Source organism: Apis laboriosa, unplaced genomic scaffold (genome assembly GCF_014066325.1).
Source record: "Apis laboriosa isolate Shangri-la unplaced genomic scaffold, ASM1406632v1 scaffold279_cov145, whole genome shotgun sequence".
NCBI lineage: Eukaryota > Metazoa > Arthropoda > Insecta > Hymenoptera > Apidae > Apis > Apis laboriosa.
The window spans coordinates 87,267-113,299 of record NW_025222632.1 but is presented as its reverse complement, the minus strand read 5'-3'; the positions used below and the strand labels follow the sequence as shown (position 1 = coordinate 113,299).

At 32.5% G+C, this 26,033-nt stretch overlaps 1 protein-coding gene across 2 annotated transcripts in view; it reads left to right on the top strand.

The window, feature by feature from the left end:
- Positions 1-11,087: 11,087 nt before the first annotated feature.
- LOC122714050 (frequenin-1) overlaps positions 11,088-26,033 on the top strand; it is a 49,304-nt gene continuing 34,358 nt past the window's right edge. Inside the window, exons 1-3 of one of the 2 annotated variants that reach the window (XM_043935046.1) lie at positions 11,096-11,127; positions 12,058-12,224; positions 15,654-16,371. In XM_043935046.1, coding sequence (XP_043790981.1) covers positions 16,308-16,371 — 64 coding nt within the window. In that variant the 5' untranslated portion in view covers positions 11,096-11,127; positions 12,058-12,224; positions 15,654-16,307. Of the gene's footprint in view, positions 11,128-12,057; positions 12,225-15,653; positions 16,372-26,033 lie in introns of both variants that reach the window. The other variant, XM_043935047.1, reaches the window with a different exon arrangement.

Sequence of the window (26,033 nt, the reverse complement as noted above, 5' to 3'; positions counted from 1 at the left end):
CTATAAGTTTCTTTAAAAATTGACCAAATCTTGTCTACATTATCTCTTGTTAAATGTTTGTATAAATTGAAATTTGAATTTATTTTACACCGTAAATAAGGAGACTAGTGAAAATACAAAATCCCTATTTTAAACTCTCAAAAAATCTGAAAAAATTCTATATATAAATAGGTACTCCTTGAAATGTATAATTCGTTATACAATCAAATCCCTTCTTAATTTTCGACAAAATGAAATTGTACTCAAAACATAAATCACCATTAATTCTCCAAAATTCTTCTGCTTTAATTGCATTGTTCTTTCCTGTCACATCATTTATTCTATATTATTTTAGATATTTTCTCTCTTTTTATAAATAATACGCACATTCATTTATACATTCTTATGCATACAAATTTTCTCATAAATGCACAAGCATCCACAATCGTTGCGTATTTTTAACACATCTGCGATTTTCACGCAACTTTATTTCACGTGCTATCATAATTAAAACGTATAATTCGGATTTATCCACAATATAGAATATAATCCGAGAGTAAAATTTCAAGGGCTCTGCGTCGATGAATTCATTCGATAATCTCGAATCTCTGGTGGTCAGGGATGAAGATAATTTTTTTCTTTTTCTTTTTGCCTAATAAATCAGACTCTAATTACCAACAAGTTACATCAGGGATAACAAAAAAAGAAGAAAGATACCAACCTGTTTTTCGTTCAACGAGCAACGAACATTTGTTGTTGGAAAAAAAGAAAAAAAGGAAGAATGGTTGAAAACGAGTTATTTTTCTTTTTAACACGGTCAAGCGTGAAGAAAAAGAGAGAAAGCAAGAGGAGAGATAAAAAGCTGGCTAGGAGGGCTGGTTACCACGGAATCTGCATACACATCGAACCGAAAGTTTAGAGAGAATTGCAAGGGATTAATCAACTAATGCATTCGGATCAATGGATTCCATAATCCTCGATTCAAAATATTTTTGTATCTCCATCAAGGAATAATTTAATAGATCTTACGAAATAAACAATTACATATAAAACTTAGATAAATGTTAGATAAGTGGTTATAATAAATAACTTCACATGATCTGAAGAAGAAATATAATTACATACATTTGCTTATTGTCTTGTATTTTTTGACAGATTTCAAATATGAAAGATAATAATATCACAGGATGATATTATCAGGAAATATTTCTTTATTGAATGAATGTATAATATGAAAGCAAACGTGTTTATTTGAATAAAAACGTGTTTTATTTGATCTTGTTTGACGAGGTAAATAATAATTTTTTTTTTTTTTTGATATATTATGTTTGTTCATCTTTACAAGAGATAATTCGAAGTAAAACTGTTTTGCATCTTCAATAAACGTTTTAATAACTCGAAAACAAGCTCATTAATTTATTCCGTGTTCAAAATCACGTTAAACCTAATACAAAAATGAATACATCGAAAATATTAATAAAAATAATATAATGATGAATGAAACATTTTATATAAGAGTCATCCATGTTTATTAATTCTAGTTTAATGAAATCACATGTTGATGCAAATGATATTTAGATATTCAGACATAGATCAAAAATGATTCGAGGATTAAACGTAGAAACCATGTTACAAGAATATCGTGTTATAGGACGAGTTGTTGTTCCAATTTTTGCTCCGTGTTCTATTTAAGCCGTGTTTTCAGATGTCGCGCTTTGTTATAATATAAAGGGAGCAGTATTTTACACGTACACAACTTTTTCCCCATCCTTTTCACGCGTAGATACATTTACGACATATTCTTGAATTCGATGAGTCGAATGAAAATTGGTGGAAACGAATCCTGCGTCCTTAAAAGTTGAAAGGCAGAGGCGCGAACCAGCCAACCCTTGCCAACGGAGGAAGGTTATTTTCAGCGAAATGCGACCACGGCATCCTGTTTACAGCGTATTCATTTCACGACCTACACCCCTTTTTTATTTGCTATCTCGCTTTGAAAACCGGGCGACGTATTTTCTGCTTTATTATTCGTGATTCGAGGGTAGTTGGATAAAACACACGAAAATCTGCACTGTCATATCCCAGTGTTTATTTAACTTATACAGATTGTTCCAAATGTTTCTATATTGGATTATATTCATCCTTTTCTAAAAGATCTTTTAAAAATCTTTTCATACATGACATTTTATCATTTGTATAAAATTTTATATATTTTATTTAAGTTTTCATCTGTTGTGTTCCAAACATCTTTTATTTTTCCAAAATGATTTTGTTTTAGTTTTGTTTGGAAAATACTCGAGGTATTTTCGATTTATATCATTGAAAGAATCAATTTTTTTTTTATGGAGAATCATCAAAATTTAAATTATTATTAATTAGTTTAATTTGCAGAAAAGAAAATTGAATGAAAAATTATTGTCGTCTGTTTGTGCTTTCTACAGCTAGAGTCTTATAAATAAGACTTTCAATTAATATCACGTTCTTATAAAGACTGGAATTTAATTATCTCTCTAAAAATCGTGTTTTTATTATTAAACTACTGTTAGCTTAATAAACTAATGGACAATATAACATGTTCTTCTTATTAATTATTCATCAATAATAAAAATTAAAAATCATCACCTATTTTATAATAATATCTAAATAACGTTAAAATTTCCAAACCAGAGATGGATAAAATTCCAATAAAAATCGAAATTAAAAATTAATTTATTATTCGAATCATCGAATGCATATAGTAGTAATTAATCTTCCACTTACATTACAAATATACTATAATTTCAAATGACAGTATATATATCGTCACAATCTTTTTCTTAAAAAGTACAATCCACATCGAAATTCTAAATTTATCACACTTGCAACAACTATTACCAACTTTTCATCGCAGTTAACCAACCCAAAATTCCCGAAATTCTCGCCTCCCAGTCACAAATTTTAATTTTAATTTCCCCCTTTAAAGTACAAACACACGAATACAATATTTCCTTTCAAAAAAAAAAAAAAAAAAAAAACTACATTTCTTCTACGACCTTGGACCTTGGCTCGTCGAATGCATCGAATTCGATCCCCAATCGTTCAACGCACGATCGGTTTATCGCGTCCATCAACGGAAATAAAGCCGACAAACGCGAAACCGCCTTATTGTGCCTTTCCTGTTCGTTGTTGCGTCGGGCCCCATCGATCATTCAGGTCGAAAATTCGCAATCGGGTGACAAAGAGAGAGGGTGGGGGGAGAAAGAGAGAGAAGGATCCCTTCTTCTCCCGCGGTCGATCGAATTTGGGTCGAGCGAAACAGACTCGGCCGCGAAACCGTGGCCGAGGAGTGGGGGGAGTAAGAAAGGGACGCGACGATGCAACGGGTCGGGAAATTTTTGGGGGAGGGAGGGGGTCATCCATGGTGGGGGGTCGGTGTTTGGGTGGGCGTTGCTGGGTCGATACAGGGTGGTTTCGTCGTCGCCGCTCGCGAGTACGAAAGCGCAACGACTACTCTTGCTTTTTGCTCGCTCTTTTTTCCCTTTTTCTTGGGAAATTACGTCCCTATTCCTCGTATCCAACGATTCGAGGGATTTATAAGGGATTTTATATAGGGAGTGTTGAATATTGAGTCGAGGTTGGGAGTTGGAGGAGGATGATTTCGGTTGATTTTGATAATGTCGTTGACATTATAATGAAATGGAATTAGGTAATTGATATGTAGAATCCGTGAAATATGGAAAAAATTGATGGTAATCGAAGTTTGGATTGATTGTAATTCAGTGATAAATATAATTGTAACTGAATTAATTTTCGCAAATTAATCAAAAATGTGCCTTGCACGTAATAGATCGAATTTAAACAAGAGATAGAAATACAATGGAAGTTTTATGTGAACATTCTATCATGGATTCCGTTGTACTGTGTATTTTCTATCACGATATGTAATATATTAGCATTCAATTACGAGCTCAAAACATCGTTTTCATCGTAAGAGAGAGAGAGAGAGAGAGAGAAAAGAAAATGTGTTCCAATATCGTTCATCGGCAAGCGTCTTTCGGGCCACGAGCGAACCACGTGCTTTCTATTTATTCAAGTTCAAAAATTGAAGCTTTCAACTACCGAGGTTATGCAATTATATCATAGGATGTTCAGTAAGAATTTTATTTTATAATTTCGTCGATATTATTATCATTACGTATCTAATAATATCTTTTATTAAACTGAGTAATTTAATTTTTTGAATAACAGTCAAAAACCAAAGAACATTATGGAAATTATTATGTATAAAAAGATATATAAAATAATAAAAAAATTAATATTTGTTGCATGTTGAAAAATTCATCTGCAACAATCTAATACTTTTTTTATAAAATTATAAAAGAACTCATTTTAAGAATTATGTATATTAACTTTTTTTTTTAAATAACTATTACAAATCCTAGCCTATAATTAAAAATAATAATCAAGAATTATAACTTACAATTAAAAAAGAAAACAGTTTATATATCCATACTTAAGAAGCGTAATATTATAAAAGAAAAAAAAAAAAAAAAGAAAAAATTGAAGTAAAAATTAAATTTACTGAATACTGATCCTATACTCGAATGCAATAGCATTTCGATGAAATTTTTATTTTTATTTTTATTTTTTTGTATTAAACAGCGCAAAGAGAATTTTAAACGGTTATTAAAGTGACGGTAAGGGCAAAGCGGAAAGCTCTCCTCGACGTTGCCTTATCGACATTCTCAAGTGGTGCAAGTTTTCGAGCTTGTCTTCGAAGCAACGGACGGATAACTACTTTCAACCCCAACTTATCGCTCGAACCGAAGCTTTTATGACACGATGATATTACTCTATAAGACAAACGTTCCTCTCTAAGCGATAGTTGGAAACATTTTAATTTATCTTCATCCGTGCACGAATAATTTATAACCACGATTTGACTATGATATACAGCGAATGAGTCTACGCGTTTACACGGTATTATTACTGATCGAAGCAATTTTCTTTCGATCTCGAATTTTTTTTTTTTTTCTCCGATATATTACCAACAATTACATTCGATAATCGAGGCATTTATGGTAGAAAGAAATCAGTCGTGAAATTCATCATTCAATTTCGTCACGATAGATTTGATTATGGCTCCTTTGTAATATATGTTCTCCCTTTCGTTTTCAAAAGTTTAATTGCAGAGTATCATTTATCGTAATGAAATTGAATTGTCGCCATTGCAATTTACGGTGAAAGATTAAACATTCGAAAGCAAATTTTATATCGAGAAGTTGAATAAAGAAATCTGTTTGAAAATTAGTGAGAGTAAATAAATTTTTTAAATTTAAAAAAGGCAAAACGATTGTTTCGGTTGTAAAAAATAACTTTACAATTAGTGAATAAGTGTTATTCTCTTATTAAAATCATTTTTAAAATAAGGTATTCAGGGTATTTATATAAAATAACAATGTACAATATTTTAAATAATTTTCCGCTCGTCAAGAAAATTGACGCTTTCTAAAAATATTCGTGCGAAAATGAACATGATTTTTAACACATTACATTTTCTGTAATATCTAAAAGGAATTGTACAGGTTAATAATATCTTTAACATTTTTTAATCTTCTTCTAATATCGATATCAAGACTGCATCAATAATATTATTCATATTTATCAATATTGACAATATCGATGTTGCTTAAGATTCGCGTGATTCGTTTCGTGGTTACAGGCCAAATTAAGCTGCGAAACGTTCAAGGATAAGCACGTATTCGGAGTTAGTAATGGTCTGCACGTGGAGAAAACTGGAGGGCAAGCAAATTGTTCATCGTAGATCACAAGAATATTGAATTTTTTCAGAATATTGATCGTAATGATTTCGATGATATTTAAGAAGAAAATTATCACAAAGAATAAAAAAAAAATTTCTAATATTTTTTTCAGAAAATAAACTAATTCATCGATCCAATTGAATTCGAATTTAAAATCGAAGACTAAAATATTGAGCGAGCAAGAGAGTTTTTCTTTTCTTTTTGTTATTGAATAATGTAAATATAATGCAGAATAAAATATAGAACTATTTATAAAATTTGTGCGATGTTATAGACAGTTATAAATGATTGCTGACATTTAAAATTATCGTGTAATGAATATACTTATGTATAATATATTCTGTATTCTGTATTCAACGAATTAGCAAAGATTAAAAAAAAAATTGTTATTTTAGAAAATATTCTAGTTTAATTCTGTTTTATGAAACACTTTGTATTGAATATGTATTATCCATTATGGATTATATTTTTTTCATTAATCGAATATTACTTGGAAAGAATGAAACCTAACCTTAAAGTTCCATAATTTTCTAAATGATACAAGATAGAAATTAGATTCTAATACTTTTTTAATCCTAATTATCCTATTATATGATTTTTGATAAAATTTAAGAGAATCGATTTCAAGTAAAACAAATTTTCTATCTCAAAATAAATCACTGTATCAACACTTTTATCTAGTTGAATTAAAAAAAGCAGTTTTTTTGAAAGAAAGAAAGGTTATATTCATATCTGTAAAAAGAGATTAGAATAAAGTTTTCCTCATTCAAGATTGCTCGAGCTCGATCAACGCCTGAACTTTGGCCTTCCTCTGAATTCCACAAATGCTTAAAAGCATATAACACCATTATCCTCCAGATACACGTAAATTTTCATTAAAATCAAATTTTTCAATATACGTGAAATTTATTCATTTTTCAAAACTTCCATGAAATCAATAAAAATACTCTTATCTTTTCTTTCCGCCATAAATCTAATTTAACCTATATAATACAAAAAAATAGAAAGAAATACTCTCAATAATAATAATAATAATATATTCCACTCGTTCTTATTCCTCAAGAATGCATAGCATTCTTAAAAAAAGTCTAATCTAACCTAACCTGATGAAAAGAAAAAGTGAAAAATAAAAAATAAATATTCCCCCCAATAATAACTACATTCCACTCGTTCTTATTCTTCAAGGATGCATAGCATCGTCCCATTATGGATATCGTTGGAACTCGTTAGAAAATCTGTGGAACGTGTTCATTGCTGAGCCGACGTCGTTTGCACAGCATTTCAAGAACTCTTGGCCCGTGCTTGAGACAAGCGCGCAGTGGTTACGTGGCACACTGTGCAACGCAAGCTTAAATACAACGATCCAAGACGTAATTTTCGCGGAGAATCCGACCTCGTGTCGCAACGTGGACGAAGACCATGGAAAGAAGTGTCCAAGGGGTAAAAAAAAAAGGAGTTTTGGATGCCCTGATAAAAGTTAACTTGAGAGAGCGTAGGCTTTCACGCGTAAAAGTATCGGCTATTCACAGCCGTGGTTTCCACGTGGCTTTTAACGTAAACTCCATGCGGATGGCCGCACGCTTCTTTCCCTCGAATCGAAGCTTTTGCTTCTCCTTCCGATTCAATTGCATTCCTCTATGCGTAACCATTCTCTCTTAATTTTTTTTTTTTTTTGGTTTACAATATACTAAATAGGTACGGTATTAATTGAAAATTTTGTTTTTAATAGAATGAAAGAATTTTCTAAAAATTAAAGAAGTTCTCAAGACAATCCCTTATTCCTTTTTGCGTAATTATTTACAATGCCAAGTAGATACAGCATTGGTTATACATTTTCGATCGAATGGAAATTTATTTTAAAAAAAATTTAAGTTTTAATGTAGATTTTTGTTTTGAAACAGTTTTTTTTCTAATTATCGTATTTTTTACGATGTATTTAAGCTACTAATTATATGTTATATTATAATTAGATAGAAGAAAAATTAAACTAGATATATCCTACATCTTATTAGCTGCTGAACTAATACTATCTGTTCCATTTCGAATTAGTAATAAATTAGTAATAAAATTAGAAAATTAAAATACGAAAAGAAAGAAAGATTCTCCGATCGATATCCAGAATTTTTTTATCTTAATGTATCCTACAATAATAAATAAGAACAAATCTGTGTGTTAAGATCTGACGTAAAAGTCAAATGTTTCTCAATTACATTGTATCCTTAACGTTAATCGTTTACTCAGGAAGTTTGATGAATTCTGTATTAGAGGGAGAACTGTTTTCCTCAAGAAACTGCTGACTGTGCTGTTCCGTTTACGCTCTTTCGACCTTGTTTCGGTCTTTCCCTCAATGTTTGTTCAAGCACTTTCCTCCTCAATCCGAAGACGGGAGGAATGATGTTGTTCTCTCAAGGCGCTGACGAGAAAATAGGAACTAAATCGAATAGATCAGATACTTTTGACAGATAAGCCGACTCCATATTTTTCCAGGCAGAAGATCAAGATAGAAATATGTACTACAAATTTATATATATACATATATATAATCTGTTATGATATGGCCGTGATTTAAGAAATGTACAATTTTCTGAATTATTGAGAGCTTGTCAAATCAAGAAGAGAGAAGAGTATTCCTCGAAAAAATCGAGTTAATGAAAATTTCGAGAATTTGTCCTTCGTTCATTTGGTTGCTGGACAATTTTTCTTTTTTACAATATTTATTTTTTTTTGGTATCTTTAAAGAATTAAATATCAAATGGAATTTTGTATCGATAGTAATTTTCAACCTGAATGAAACACTATTTGGAAATAAAGTAATTTTACTCTCAATTCGATATTCGTACTCTTCCTTATTATTCTAGGGAATAAAAAATTTCGGAGAGTTTTTTATCTTAATGAAATATATTATTTGTATCCTTTCATTCTCAACGTAGCATTCACTAATAAGAAGTAATTCTCGAGAAACTCGAATATATTCATGCTCTTAAAAGCATATATATTCGTTGAACTTTCCAAAGTTTATTTTTCACCAGTATTGAGAGTAATTTTCAGTCTGAACAATAATTCTCGAGATTATATTCGCATCCTTAAGAACGGGCAAGAAAGAAAAATCGATAAAATGAAGGCGAGGGAAATTTCGTTGTTGAATCTTTATACCTGGCATATCAATTCAGAGCTACATAGCTTTCTCCTCTTTTATTCATGGAAACCGATCCTAGATGCTTCTTTTAAGTCCATCGATTCGAGTCGAGCACGATCCAATGATCCGTTTTGCTCTTCGATCATTCGATGGGACGTCGAGAAGCAGTAATGTCAAATTGATCCATTAGTAATAAAACGATCGTGCATAATTTTCCATTTCAATTTGGCCGAGTATAAAATAAAAAAAAATCACCAATGCTATTTCGTTTTAGTGCGTGAAATTCGAGTTTGAGACGACATCGTTATTTATTTATTTACGTTACTTGTACGTTCATATTGATCGATATTGATCAATAATTGTTTAAAACTGTATAACAGTAAGGTGAGAATATTATTTTTTTGTTTAAAAAAATGCAACAACGTTAACGCAATAAAAATTACTAGATGTGGCAAAATGGTTAATTTCTAAAATTTTTTGTTTTGTAATTACTGGAAAGATATGGATATATTTTGAAAAAAATTGATATTTCATTTTACTGGGATATAATATAAAAGAATCGGATAACTGATTTTGACGATATATGTCATTTTGATTCTTTTTTAAATTCTGGGATTCTATGGAATATATTAATGATTCGATATAACTCTCGATCGGTAACGTAGATACGTGACTTCAAAATCACATGATATCACAGAGGGTTAATTTGCTTAAAACAATGACCAATTTCCATAAATCGTCGCTTTCTCGACCACGATCGAGCGATTCTCTCCGTGAACAAATTGATTCTCATTAGAATATCGGGATTCGAACAGCGAAAATCCATTGAACGCGAGGGGTGAAAAATCAATTTGGATAGAAATACAATTTCTAAGAGAAGAGAACACATTATAAATCAAACGACTTCGAATGAAATTTTGATGGTGGCTTCAAAGCAACTGAATAATAGCATAAAAATAAAATAACGAATTAACAGATAGATAAAAATTAAGTTATTTTTATATTTTTTAAAAAAACGAGAGATATTTTATCGTTTAATTTATTAAACGATTAGAAAATCGTAAAAACATAAAATATTATGACAACGATAAATATTAAAGACGGATAAAAATGACGAAGGAGAAACGAAACGAACGAAAATCCCTAATCGAACGATGGAGGACAAAAGTGTGATTGCTTGCTCGATTTTCTTTTATTTTGTCGGAGTGATTGAAATAAGTGGCATTGAAATGTTAAATGAATGGAAAAAAGAAATTTATTAAACGAAAGACTAGTTAATGGTACATTATTGTTAAACTCCAAAAAGTTTGGAATTATTTGTGCCTCTAAATTTAAAAATTTGGAAAAATGTTAGGTTAAAATTTCGTTGACTTGGAAAATTCTTTCGCCAAAAATCTATGAAAATAATGAAATTAAAGAAAGATTCAGAGAGAAAAAGAAAAAAAAAGAATTATAAATTTTATAAATATCCTAAAATGATGCAAACAGAAAATAAATTGAAATCGTAATGTCAAATCGCATTAATTAATTAAAATCGTAATATTAAATGCAAAAGAAAATACAAGTGTTTAAAATTTAATCAACAGTTCTTCAAATCGAAAAATCTGAGATAAAAGCGTAGAAGCGAATTAAAGAAAATAAAACACGTAGTATGGACTGGATTGGAAGTGATATTGCGCGCGATCGGGTGATAAACGTTTCGTTTGAGGTGAACACACGAGGGATGGAAATCTGGATTGAGAGAGGAAGAAAGTAAATTGAACATCGAAGAAACACAGATGAAATGAAGAACGAGAAGGAAAAAAAGGGAGTGAGACAGGAGTGGAGATAGGACGAGAGATCTCGCGGATAGAGCATCGCGGATAGCGAAACAGGAGTCAAGATACATTAGTCATGTGGTATCCTGAGGAGGGGAGGAGAAGGAGAGGAGAGCGAGGAAGAGGAGCAGTGGGGGTAGAACGAAGGGTTGCAGAGGGAAAATGGGGAGAAAAGGGGAGGAAGGGAGCGAGAGGGAACGAGCGTAGGAGGTCGAAAGTAAAGAAAGAGGGAACGAACGAGAGAACTGTCCGGTCTGAGCAGTGGCTCGCGCATGCGCGAATCAGTAGCAATGCACTGGCACGTAATGCTATCGGCGAGCCAGTCTGACGCCAGGCACCGCGACGCTATGACGTCACTGGTCCGCGTTTTTCCACCGATCGTTCCACGACAGCGGTGAGGAATTCATGAATGAAAACGGCCAACTTGCAAGCAACTCTTCCGCCGATCCTCGCGTGCGCCCACGAGCCTCTCGCCCTTTCGAGATCGCCAAAGTAAAAGCGATCTGAAATTCGTCAACGATCAACTCGTGTCGATCGATCTCACGATTCGTTGCACGAAAGATACGCGAAATGGAACGGACCCAGTGCCACTCTGCGACCAGTTAAATCTCCGCAACGCCTCCTCCATCGGCTGGCATACGGATCGTCGATCTTTTTACGAATCTGACAATTGTTTCGCCGCGAGTTGTACCCGTTATATCGAAACTATACGCGTTCTGTCATGCGTTCGTCGCGGAGAAAACGCGGAAAATAGGAATATTTTTATGTTCCACGTTATTTTATCGAACGTTGAAGCGCTTATATTTTCTTTATCGTTGTTCTTTCTTGTTTTCTCTCTCTTTCTTTCTTCTTTTTTTTTTTTAAGATAATTCAAGCTAGAATTTGTTTGTTTGTTTGTTTTTCTTTTTAAATTTCTTCGGAAGAGATACGATGGAATATTAATTCGTTTCTCGTGTTCATTGAAGTGTACATGGGGGGACATGTAGCTAAATACATAGATACTATTAGCTTGCTCTCCCTTTGACTACATTATCCGACGGACCGAGATTAAATTCAATTTCGATGTAATTGACACGCGGTTAAACCGTCTGACGGAATGCGTGATGCGTTGAGCAAGTGTTACGTGGACCAACATCCGAGTGATCTATTCCATGTCTGATATTTTAATATCGAATTTCTTAAACGAATATTTTTTTTTCTCTTTCCCAGAAATGAAGTTGTCACGTTTCTAGTCACGTTTCCATTCAAATATATTCGAATATAAATATATTCGAGGATATAATCACACAAAAAGTTGCTGTCAAGTATTCCTTTTTTTTTCCAGTGGACGCGACATCGAAAGTGAAAGTTAAAAGTCTGGCATCCGCAACCTAGTTCCATTTTTGTGAAAAATATTCTTGAAAATAAAACTCTTAAGTTTTTTACATGGATTAATTACATTACATTTGTGGAATCCATCCGAATTTGAAAAAGCAACGAATCACGAGTCTGGTGAATTTCTTTCTTACTTAACTTATTTAACATGTCCAACGCATGCCGGCAAATTATAATGTTTGCGTAACATATCGTACATGTAATATACAACAATTTGATTAATATGTGTTGTTTTAAATTTTGAATTATAATTTTGATAGAAACGATACGATATCGAAATAATGTACCTGTTATCGACTACTTCTGGAAAATATCGTCTAACGAAGTAGACTACCCAGACTAACTCGATAATACTCCAATACCGTGATATTGAATAATAATTGGCTCTCCAACCTGTGTAATTATTTTCTTCGAATACGAATCGAATCTTCGTCGAACGAATTCAACTTTGCATTCTCTTTCAACGCGTATCCTTTTCTTGCTGTGTTTTCAATTGATTCAATCGTGAGAGGAATCTTGTGTATGCAAAGGGGAGCAGAAATTTCGTGGCCTCGTTTCACCGTAACACCCTTAAAATTTGACAATTTCCTCTCAACTATCGCCGTTTACCGAATTCTCGAGGGAATATTCGAAGATCAGATATCAGCCACGAGATATCTTTCCCTCGAGGAATTAGTCGATAGAAATTCGCGATAGTAGTAAATTAAGAATCGTGGAAACCATTATCTACAATCGAATCTTTAAATTCGAGTAAAACTTTCCATCATTGTTACGCTTTTCTTCAACTTTTAAAATTTTCTTCCGCGAGTAAAATTTAAAATAGGTCCAATTTATTCCATTTTCAACTGTTTAATGCTTTTTCACTTTCGATTCGTTCTATAGTAAAAATCTCGAAGATTTTTATGCTCTCTCGATCGTTCTTATATTCAAATGTTGAAAAACACTGTTTCTCTTTCACAAGTCCAACTTGCTTTACCTTCGCTTTAATATCCTTTAATGAATTCTTTTTTGCAATTTCCACCATCTCAAAGATTTTTATATACCTCTAATATTCCACATCGAGATATTCATAATATTTCGATGATATAATTGATTGATTACATTCTATATTACTTAAAAAAAAATTTCGATCGTATTTTGCTTCTTGTCGTAGATAGATAGATAGATTGCAATAGAATTTGATCCTTGTTTTTGTCATCTATCCTCGATCGATAACTCCCGATTACCGATCGAGCCACGCGTCCCACCGCAGAATTCCCCATTTCCAACATACCGCGAGATAATATCGCAAGTAAGATGTGGGGAATGTGGGGGAAAAAAGCGCATTCCTAGAGTTCATTCCACGACGCATGTCGTGGCCAAGAGTATCATTTTGTGCCCGGGGGTAAATAATTCAAGTCGACCGCCGCTATACTTCAGACGGTCCTCGCAAAACACGAGAAGCATGTCAACAATCTCTCGTGCACTTCCGAAAACGATTTCCTCCCCCAGTTATATCGGGCCGATGGCGCCTAATTGTCACGATGCGAGGCGAAACACGACATTTCCATTCTGTCAGCTTGAAATGCTTTCGCATTAATTCGCCTCATTTCCATACGGATTCGAAAGTAAACGCACGAATCGAATACTCGGTCGGTAAAAAAAATAAAGAAAAAAGTAGATCGACCGGAATTTGAAAAAAATCCGAATTTACTTATAAGAATACAGATTTTTAAATTATTCTATATTTTAAGGAAAATGTAATTAGGTTTATTTACAAAAATTGGAATAATGGCGTGAAAGAAATGTTTTTATCGTAAAAATTAGGGATAACCAGAAGAATTTCCAATATTATATAGGTATTTTTGCCTAAAATTTTGTAACATTTTCTAATTTCTTCCTTCGTATTCCTGATTTCGTTTCAATAAACATTAGATATAAACGTGCGTCCAACATTAATTTAAAAATTAAATTCTATTTTTATTGGTAAGGAAAAGCATCTCTTTATATTGTTATAAATATAGATAATGTATACGAATAATAGAGGCTCCCTTGTATCTATCTTTAACCCGCAATTGAAATTTCATTGTCAAAAGAAACGTTGGAAGAAAGATCGATAACGCTCGAAATGGATCCAGCTATTAAGCCGCGTTTACATTAGACATTTTTTCTTTTTTTTTCTTTTTTTCTTTTAGATCAAACAATCGGATCGATCGATTAAAAGTGGACGAACGAGCTACTTTTGCTCGAACGATCAGGAAGCCGTTTTAACTCGATTAACATTGTGTTTACACGAGACGGTTGTGGACGATTCAAAGTTAATCGAGCATAGTTGTGTCGAATCAAAAGATGCAAAAACAATTTTAACCCGCGTTTACATTTACGATTTAATTTCCAAGGCGAGGGACCAAAAAATGATGGAACGAATGGAGAGTTTTTTGATCGGCACTGCAACTTGATCCAAAGTTGACCAATTAGCCGTTCCAACCAAAAGTTGCTTAATGCAAACGATTCACTCGTGGATTATAACTCGCAACATAGCCTGTTATCCTTTAGAGAAACGTTCGTGAATAATGCAACGAATAACGAAGTAATTATTCTGAATGAGATTAATGTAATGGGGAAAATTGAGTGTTGGAGCAACTGGAATGAGAGTGGTTATTGTGTACCGTAATTACACGTATTATTAACGAAAGTATTATTACGTGAAAAGTGTGTACGATTTATTGAAACGAATTTCACTTATATGAACGAATTTCACTATTGAACCAAAAGTTTGGAATGTTTTCGAAGAAAGTCACGTATTATCTAATCAGATTTATAATATTATAAAAATTCAATTTATAATCTGACCGAAACAAGCTTTGTTAAGAAAATACTTTCTGTAATACAAGAAGAAAACGAAAAAACATTCAAATGTTTCGTTACAAGTAATGAAATATTCAAAATATTAAAACTAATATTTTTTAACTATAAAATTGCAAAAGCCTTATACTAATTAATCTTGTGATATAATTTATTATACGCGTTCTTTATCGACTTTTTCTTCGCCATTTATTAAATTAACAATTTTCCTCGAATGAATCGAACTCGTTTCTCTTCGATTCAAATCCCGTTTACACTTTTGAAAGAGACAGCGGCGTGTCCACGATCGAACCTGGTCGACGCTGACCACTTGACATCGAGGATTTACCCAAGGCTTTGGAGGGATATTATCCATCCCTTAAATGAAATTCCTCTTACCCTTCGTCCAGACACTTTATAAAAGGGAGGAGAATACATTTTCTCTCCTCCTCCTCCATATTCGACGAAGAGGCTGCACAATTTTCGATTCAATTCCAAACTGAAATCTAATCAAGTAGACTATACTAGATTCGTATCCAATTGCGTTAACAATACCTCCAACGATATCCACGGATATACCTCTAATAAAAATTGTTCCTAACTTTCCTTGAAAAAAGTTTCCAACTAAAAAAAAAAAAAAAAAATCTCTTCAACCATTTTAAAAACGCGAAACAAAGGATATTAGAACAATCGTCTCTTTCTTCTCGTTACTTTTCATAAAAGGATCGTCGACACGAGAGATTGAATCCCTTTGAATCCTCGCGAGAGAAGAGAGAAAGGAAGGAAGGATCTCGATACTCGCGTTTCCTGTTCCGCGATGATACTTTCCAAGGACGAGTGTGTACCAAGGCTCGTGTGTGCGACACGCCTCGACACGGTGGAAGAATAGTGAATCGAAATCCTATCGAATTGTTGTTGTCGAGACCAAACCTTTCCAGACGCCTATCGAGCACGGAGTGACAAGCGATCCTTTCGAGTCGTTCCACGAAGATACAGACCTTTCTCGAACAAATCCAATCCAAATTACTCTTTCCTCCATTACTTTTCGAACATTGAGAGAAAGAGACTCTCTGTTTGAGAAAACTGTTGGTGAAAAGATCGGATAAAGTGCAAAGAGAGAGAGAGAGAGAGAGAGAGAAATAGACAATTCTTCAATTTTCATTCGAACATTCGAAACGTTTTAAAAGGAATTCGGTTGGTGATCGATCAATTCGGTTTACTCTCCGCGAAAGATGCGAGGCGAACGGTGAGAGACTCTGCTTGGAGACCAGAAATTATTAGAAACAGAGAACAAGTTGCGACGCGGTGAAGAAAGGGATTGACCGAGAGAGAGAGAGAGAGATAGAAAGAGAGAAAGAGAGAGGATAGCAGAGAAACATGGGGAAGAAGAACAGCAAGTTGAAACAGGATACCATCGATCGACTCACCAGTGACACGTATTGTGAGTATCCAATGGTTATTACTTTATTCGAAACGCAATTTTCATGCCGCTTTGTCAATCTTGTTTACACCCCCAATGCTGGCGAGATAGACTCCATCCACGCGGTCTGAATCAGTTTTATCGATATTTCGTGTCTTTTCTCTTTGCAGATGATACGATTAAATATTTGCTCCTTTCAATTATTAAAATAATAAAGATTGTTACTTATATTTATTATTATTTATGTAGCTGTTTCACGATTACAAAACGATTATTTTTCTTATCAAAGTATCAATTTAAGCGAATGGATGAAATTTTATAATTTTATATATATATATATATATATATATATATATATATATATAAGTTTAGTTATTAGTGTGAATTTTTAAATGATGATTTGGAATTTTTACAAATGGCGTATCTATATTAAATATTAGAAAAATTTTCAAAACATTCGATGAAATCTCAACGATTTGTTAACGAGATAATCGGAATTAAAGGAAAATATCCATCGTCTTTATCCTATCCGTGTTTATTTTATCTATTACGAATTACAAATTAATGGAAAACGACGCGAGGGATCAAAAGATGTTATCGAACAACGCGTACGATTGCTTATATTACTACGTTTCACTTTGTCGTTTCATTGAGAAGTTAAGTATTTCCTTTTGTTCCATTTACATTGTTCTTTATTCTATGCTTATAGAATGAAAACCAAGGAATCAGAAAGAACAATTGTACAACACAAAATGTATCTCCTCGAACAACATTCACTTAAAAATACTTTTTTCCAAACCTTTGTAAAATAAAAAAATATTTTACGATCCAACTATTTAAAGATTGCCATCGATCAATTGATCGATTCTGCTCGTGTAATATCATTTACTTCTTTTTTTTTTAAATTCTCTTGAAATGTTCCATTAAATTGTCACCAAACAAAATTGATACTATCACGTGACTTTAATCGGCTTTTCGAAGTTGAATTGTGCTCTCTCGCATTTTTGAAGTCCCAACTTCGAGTTGTTCACGAACTTCACAACCTCGCTTCGTTTCCAACTAGGAGGCCCACGATGCATTCACGTTGCACTTCAATTTTTCGTTCACAAACGAACAATTAAATCTCTAGTTTTCGATTTCAAACAATTGTCGAAAATTGGATTAAAAATTGGTGAAAATCAAGTATTCTCGGCTTTGAGCAAAGTCTTGTTTTTTTTTTTTTGTTTTTACTCGAAGCAAATTTGCACGAATCGTTAAGAATCCTTCGCTTTTGTCAAGGAAAGCTTTGATCGATCAAAGGTCAGGGACTCGAGCTTTCAATCGACTACGATCAACGACATTAGAACAGATATGTAAATTACCACATCGAAGGATTCAAGGATGACCTCTTAATAAAGAAAGATCCTTGGTCTGAAATTTCCTATTTTATTGGATCGGCAATTTATTTTTAAATACGTATGTATGGCGAGAGCTATTCGATTATTGTTAAAAATTTACTTCTTTCTTTTTCTCTTCAATTTCAGAAATTAAATTTAACATCCGAGTAAAGTAGATATTGAAAAAATTAGATTAGCCTTTTCCTGTTAATTATTCACGTTTTCTGAAGCAATTCCATGATTTTTCGGCATGTACAACTTTCTAAATATATTCGATGATCCACTCAATTCTAGCATTTTGTTTCTGAAGACATTGAAAGATATTTCACGTGAAAGTTTCAAACTGTTTTCTTTTTTATAAATCAATCAAACCACAAATAACCAGTGCATCCCATTTAAAAAAGAACAAAATTTACAAAACGAAAAAAAAAAAATAATATAATCGAACTTTTATTCGAAACGACAAAGTTAAACGAGAAAACAAATGTAAATTTTTTCCAATTTTTTCTTCGATTTCGTTTCATAAATACGGACAATGAAAAATATATATTCGTCGATTACGAAACCCAAACACTTTAAATTTTAAATCAAGTAACTCGTGTAAATATTCCGTGTATATACCGAATTCTAATCTCTTTCACACTGCGAATTATCGTGATTGATACAACGAAATATCGATCAATCAAGACCAATTCACGCTATTTTGCATCCAGTTTCCATATACTTATTCGTATGCATTCGTACAAGTATTTATAAAGACGACGTACGAGAGAGGCTTAAAGAGGCTTGTCGTCGGTCTCTTGCACGTTGCGTTGTGTACAACTATATTACACGCGCCAAGTTGTAACTGCTGCGTTATTGCTATTGCGTTGTTTCGTTACACGGGCTGTTAATATATTCATACCTTTAGAAATAAAACGAAAGTTTTGGTATGCATAAATGTCAGTTGGGATTCATTTATTAACTTATGTGCAATTTAAAGTTTCCGTTAGATGGGGCAAGATGAAGATAAATTAAATTGGTCGTCTGATAGGAAATTTTGCATAAAATAAGTGAATAACAATAAAGGAATATATTAATTTAATTAATCTGTTTATATTGTGCAATATATCGTATTTGTCGAATACGTAAAATAAATGATATTTACTTATCCTACTGTCTCTGGAATCGTCTTTCCATTAATAAAATAGATAAAAAGTAAAATCTTAATTTACAAGATTCTTGTGTAAATAACTTATTCCGATGGAAGGAAAGAAAAATACACGCGCAATTTGCAAGAACCAACAACAACAAACATGTTCTTACTCGTCTGAAACGGACACGATTTTTCCCCTCTTACTCCCGAAGAGTAGCACTTCTGGTTACAATTGTTGATCGGAGCGTGAAACTTTTTAAAAAGACGAGGCTTTTTTGTCAAAGGCGAGAATCGATATCGTTGGTCCAGAAAGTTACGAAAGGCGACTGAAAGTCGTCTCTTTCGAGAGGTCAGGTTTTTCTTATAAATATCGTCGAGTGGTGGTGAAAAATGGATCGATCGATGATAAGACGAATCGATTGAATCGGTTACAATCGGGAATGGAATAAGATATTCTTTTCTTATACGGATATTTTTTCTCCACGTACGGCAATGAACTTGGTTAACTCGATCGAGGAAAGTGTTCTCAAGTTATAAATATTACGATTGGAATAACAGGATTGGATCGAGGGATTGTTGTGACTTCTCTCTATCATTTCTCAGATATCAGAAGAATCGAGAAAATTGGAGAAAGAGAACAAAGATGAATAATTAGAGTAATTAGAACGAATCATTTAATGCTTTCAAGACTCGATATCTATTTTTATAACACCGAGTATAATGATATATGATAATATTAAGAAAAAGAAGAAAATAGGTCAAGCATAATTTTCACGAGATAACTCAGTTCTCGATATTTCATTTCTCGTCAAGAAAATTTACAATAATTGATTTATGTAAAAATATATTATAATTTTATTATTTGTCTCGTAAATCGAAGATTAGAAGATTGCGTGATTAATATCGTCGATGATTTATCAGTTTTTAAATCCAATACAAATCTCTGCACGAAATTAAGTCGTTTACGCAATGTAAAATTGATTTACGAGGGAAAATTAATGCGTGTCGTTAAAAGCAACATTATCAAACTTTCCTAATCTCTGAAAAAAATTTGCATAAAACGAACATATTTGGAACGCTAGAACTTTTTTTTTTTTAAAGTTTTACTTTTTTTCGATAATGGACACTGTAAATTTTCACTATAACTAGTAACAAACAATGTCCATTATCGAGAAATAATAAATTTTACTCTCGTTTAACAAGTTTATTATATAAAACAGGAACGAAAGTTTTTGCAAAGAAAAATATTGCTTGATACTTTCATGATTTTGAGACATTTCTATCATATATATACTTTATACGTTTTTATAATGTAGTATCTTGTCTATATCTAATTCTATGAGACTTGTATATGCAATCCGTAAACAAATAATAATCGATCGATTGTCGATTATTATAATACTCCACGTTTTATTATTTTATTTTTTTCTGTTATACATCTGGAAAAATTATAAAAACTTTATTAGTTACAGAAACTGGGACATGAAATAATTTTTATCAAAGACAGTCACAGTTATAAAAATCTCAAGAAAGTTTGTCAGATCAAGCAACCGGCGTTTTAATTCCACATGATTTTACGATAGATATATTTGGGCCACTGTACGCGATTCAGAGATTGAACACAGGTCGCGTATATTGTAGTCTTTTATTTCTTATTTGGAAAAAAAAAAAAATATTGCTCCTGAAAGACGATGCAATTCTATTTTAAACTCATTACTAATTCGCCAATTTTTATATAATAATTAAAATATATTCAAATATCCAATTAATAAAACGATATACATGTCAAACACAAAATTATAAATGAAATTTCCACTTTCTATTTCTAAAATTATGTAAAAAGCGCGAGAAAAAACTTTTATCTCAGAACCAACTCAGAAAACAAAGGAAAGCGTGCCATTGAAATTGCTTTTTGTTTTATCCCGATATCTCAATCCGATCCCGAGATATAAGGATTTAAAATGTCCATAATAACAGTACAGAGATTATGAATGGGCCCGCGACCCAGTGACCTACATATTTTTCCCAGAAATGCGTAAGTCTTCCTGGAATAATGTCTGTCATTTGTCTGGAGTAGGGATAGGTCAGGTGAGATAAGGTGCGAGCGAGAGATTCGAGTAAGCGACGAGGGCGGAAATAGTAAACGACTGAAAAATTAACTTTTTCTTTACGCGATGATATCTCAGGAACCGGAAGTCGTATCGAGATAAACAAAAAGGCGTTTTAAAGAGCAAGGTTCAACGCTTCTAATGATCGTTTACCCGTTGATAAGGAATCAGTATTTTCGGAATTATGGAGATTCAAAGTTTCTCCAATTTTAAAGGAGTTAATCGGATTTCAGATAAACGATTAAAAATTATATCTTCTTTGTACGATCATATCTCGGCAACCGGGAGTCGTATCGAGATAAATAAAAAAGTATTTTAAAGGGTAAGATTCGATGCTTCTAATGATTTTTTATTCATTGATAAGGAATCATTATTTTCGAAATTATGAAGGTTCAAACTTTTCTTAGTTTTAATAGGGTTTAATCGAGTTTTAAATCGAGTAAATTGCGCGATAAATTTATTTATTTCTGGAAGAAAATTGTTTATTATCGATCATACTAATGATGTATTGAAGACTTTAAATTGGTTTAATTAAAAAGTTCCTTGGTTGAAGTAAATTAAATTTCCTTTAATTTGAGTTTATGTTGATTAATGAAATTTTATGGTAATTTTTGAACACCTATAGCTAAAAATCCTACATTTATTTAAAATATGCAAAACATATATATATATATGAAAAGTATTCATTTGCATGAAAATTTATAGTCTACTTATTATTAAATGAAGAACTTTTTAACGTGTAATTTTTAAAATAAATTCTACCTTATCCTTTCTCTGATTCTGCGAATAGAATTATCCGGCTTACGATATTACGATAACATTGATTTTGTAATATTTTTAAATCGATTTATAATATATTGAAACGCGATTAATACGATAAATATTAGATTACGCGTATCAATCCCTCTCGTACGTTTAAATTACATATTTACGATTTCTCGATATATTTATACGAATATTCAGTGAAAATTATGACTATGCACCATATCCAAAGTTATGCGCTTACATAGTGATACACGGCTGTAATTGTGAACCTTTATTATATACACATATTTTCGTATATAAGGGATCTTTGATCAATTTGATGAAATAAATTAACACATCATCCGCAGATGAAATAAATTAACACGATATTCTGCGTATCGTGTCGCGCGACACTTTATCGATTTCGTGACATATCGTTAAAAATCAAATAAAATATAATAACACTAAATAATGCCATTTCTTTTAAACTACGAACATTATACACAACTTTGAAAATTAAATATCTTATTTAATTTATTTCTTTCAATTATTATCGCTAAAAATAACGACTCGATACATTTATGAATATAATTACTTTTCTAATCAAATGTGGTGAAATACATGTATTGTAAATTGACCGGATGATTTTCCTAGAACACAATAATACAACGAATATATAAAATAACGTTTCCTCGATCTCGTTTTTTTAGAAGAAAATAAAAATTACACGCGTCCAACGAGAAACTTTTTGCCTAAGATCGAAATATTTCAAACTATTATTTTATTTTTCCATTCTTACCCAACATCTTTAAATACGAATCTCCTTCGAATTGACGAATAGAAAAAGATTGGCATCAATTCGTATGAGCCACGCGAAATTGCCTACGACATCCGGCACAATGTTTATAACAGTTTCGACATCGAATCGTCGAAAGGTATTATTATGAGCAAGATATTTCAAAATCGAACACCGTGGTGCGTAGAACAAAAGAAAAAGATGTTACGTCAAAATTCGTAGCCGAGTCTCGAGAAAGTTGGCCTTTATTTCCCACGAGCCCCCGCGCCAAACCTTGACACTTTCCCCAGTTCCAGCCGAATATTTTCGATACGATCCCTCTTCTCTCTTTAAAAACGCTTCCGCTCTATTTCCTGCACCGAGCCAAATCTCGAAATCTCGCGAAAGGGATCGACGGCGACGCGCACAACCGTGGAATCGCGGTTACTCCTCGCTTAACCGGCGGCCTATTAAACGTCCGATCCTTTTTTTACTTTTGCACTTTTGGCGCGTGTAACGATCGAGGAGAGATCGATTTCAATGATGCATCATGAGAAGCTTCTTGAGAGAAGAATACAGGCGTTTACAGTGATTCACGAAATCACGATGCATTCGATCTCTCGATTCGATTATCCAAAAAAAATTACTTCTTTCTAATTAGTTAGTTTGAATGCATCTACGTTTCTACGCACAAATTTTTGTGTTCTTTAGTTTCAATCGAAAGTGTTATGCGAGAGAAGAAAAGAAGTGGAAGAAGGAAGTCTGAATGAACTATAATTGGGACGAAATCTACGAGAAATTTTTGAAATTTCTGGAGAAATATACAGTGTATTAATTCAAATGTCTTGATAAATAGAGTATCTGTTTGTTCCTTCTCGAAATTCTTTCAAGATCAGAAAAATATTAAAAATATTCCCCAGAGTAATAATTTTTCTACGCGTATTAGATCGATATATTTTTTATATGAATTTGAATTTAAATATTTATCAATGAAACTTTTCCAAAAATTTCATGCAGTTAAAAAACTCTTACTTAAAAAAAGTTTAAATTCATTCTAGATTCAAAAATTACGATAAAGAAGCATGCACAATTCTACGTCAAAGTCTTCTTTCCTAATTGTTTGTTATATTTTAATAATTTAAATCTATCACAACGTTTGTATCATAAATTTGACGATTACAAACTTTTTTTAAACATTTTTATTATTTTTCTATATTCTTTATTGTATTTAATAATACAATAAAATATTTGGTTTATATTAAATTTAAGATTATGAATTTGCTCGTTCTCTCTTTCTATATATATATTATCTTTGTTTATAGAATAAATCGTAACACGCAACGCATTTAATATCGATTCGTTACAACTTTTCCTTCGCGAATTCGCCTCGAATCCCGACCCAAATTCTCGAGAGTCACGGAACAGCAATAGTAAACGATGATAACCGCGTGGAAAATCGGCGATATTTCTGCGAGGATGCTCTGTGTACCCTCGATATTTCAACGTGTATAAATTATCATCGAAAACGGATCGAAAACGATGGATAATGGCCGCGTTGTCGTTCGAAACCAAAGTTTGCTTTGCGTATCGGAGAGCCGGCCGGAAATTCAAGTTTCCAATCTCCCTCCCCTAAACGCACAACGAGGGATGAGTGGTATGTTGATTCACGAACGAAATTCAAACGTGAGCTAATTTAATGAAAGAAAAAAAAAAAAAAAAAAAATATTGATTTTGATATTCCATTTAAAAGCAAACTCGAGTTTTCTTTCCTTTTTTTGAAAAGTTAAAAATGTTAGAAGAGAAATTTTGAGAAAATACAGGAAATTTTTTTTATACAAATTTACGAAAAATTAAATAACGATTAATAAGATTCGTATCTTGTATTCCCTCTCTTCTTTAAAATTTACGTCTCAAGTTGTTTCACTAAATTAAGCAGCGTATTTTATATATATATTATTTTATACAGAAATTATTTTTACAATATTTACAAACGACATATAACACCGTTGATCGAGCCCTTCATACGCGAAATATATATTTTTCACCCTCGCTGACACATCGAGGGAAGATGGTAATTATCGAATGAAATATCCTTGGGACGAGAAGGCTCGTGAGATGAAACGAATTGGCGAAACATGGTTTGGGATACTCGCGTCATCCGATTAATCCACGCTCTATCCGGTTAATAGGCTCTGATTGACTCGAGCAATCGAATTTTCGACGTTTTCGATTATCAAATGCTCTCTCTCTCTCTCTCTCTCTCTCTCTCTCTCTCTCTCTCTCTCTCTCTCTCTCTCCGTCTAAGTCCTCCTTATTTCCTTCCCCTCTCGATAACGATCTTTCGATTCGACCATCCAAGCAAATCTCGCTTTAATTCCTCTCCCTTCCTGGAATACGCTGAAATATCGAGCGAATAAATTCGCCTGGAACGGGGAAAATTATCCCTTTTCATTTAGGAGATTTGGAAAGATATTGGACGGGGATGGAATTCTATTTCTTCGGGGATCGATGACAGGAAACGTATTGCAATTGACGCGAAAAGGATTTACACGCGCGATATATGATGTACTCGTTTATTATTATAATATAAGGAGGGATGAAAATTAAATTAACGAAATGAATTATGAATACTTAAGGGATTTATATATTTCGAATATAGAACGAATATAGAATCGATTTTAAAGAGTTAATGAAAAAGTTAGGGAGGGAAAGGGATTAATATCGGTTCTCGGAGCCCCCTCGAGTGAATAAAATTTCAAAAGCGAAGCGAAATACGAGATCGGTTCTTGGAAGAGATGGAGGCACCATCCAGGAAGGATTAAGCACGGTGGTTCAATTTAGCTGGGCAAAAGTCAATTTTAAAATTTTAAACTAAAGAATTTTCATTGCTCAAGATATTCAAATATGCTCTGTATATTGTTATTTTTTAATCATTTATGTTATCTCACCAAGTGTATTACAGACTCTTGAAATTTTCTGAAATAATTTTTAGAATATAATAATTTTTATAATTTCAAAGAAATTTTTTTTCATTCATGGAAATTTTTCTGATAAATATGGTCTATATTTTAAAAGTTTTTACTCTCACTTTTACTTTTGTTAATAATATTTCATGAATGATTTTCTTGTTACCATATTCCGTGAAGCTTTGCGCTTATAATAAAAAAAAAAATTAACTCCTCTTCGTCTGCCTTTTCTTTTCAGAGTAATTTTACTTTACATAATTAAAGTAGTCGAAAGACAAAAGGGAATTTACCAAATGAAAAGAGGAAACAGTTGAGAATTGCAAACGGAACAAGAATCATTCTTAAATTAATATGAAGGTGTTTTTGACCAGAAAAAAGAAATCTCAAACCATTTCTTCGCAGAAACGTTCCAAATCGTAGCATTATTTATGATAAATCAAAATACAAGTACAATCTGCATCAAGAAATGATACAAAATCAAACGTATGAATATAGGAGAAGGTATAGGAGTTAATAGTCGTATAAATCATTTGTTTTGCGCCTGACAAGAAATCTCTCGAGACAAAGAGAATTCCCCGC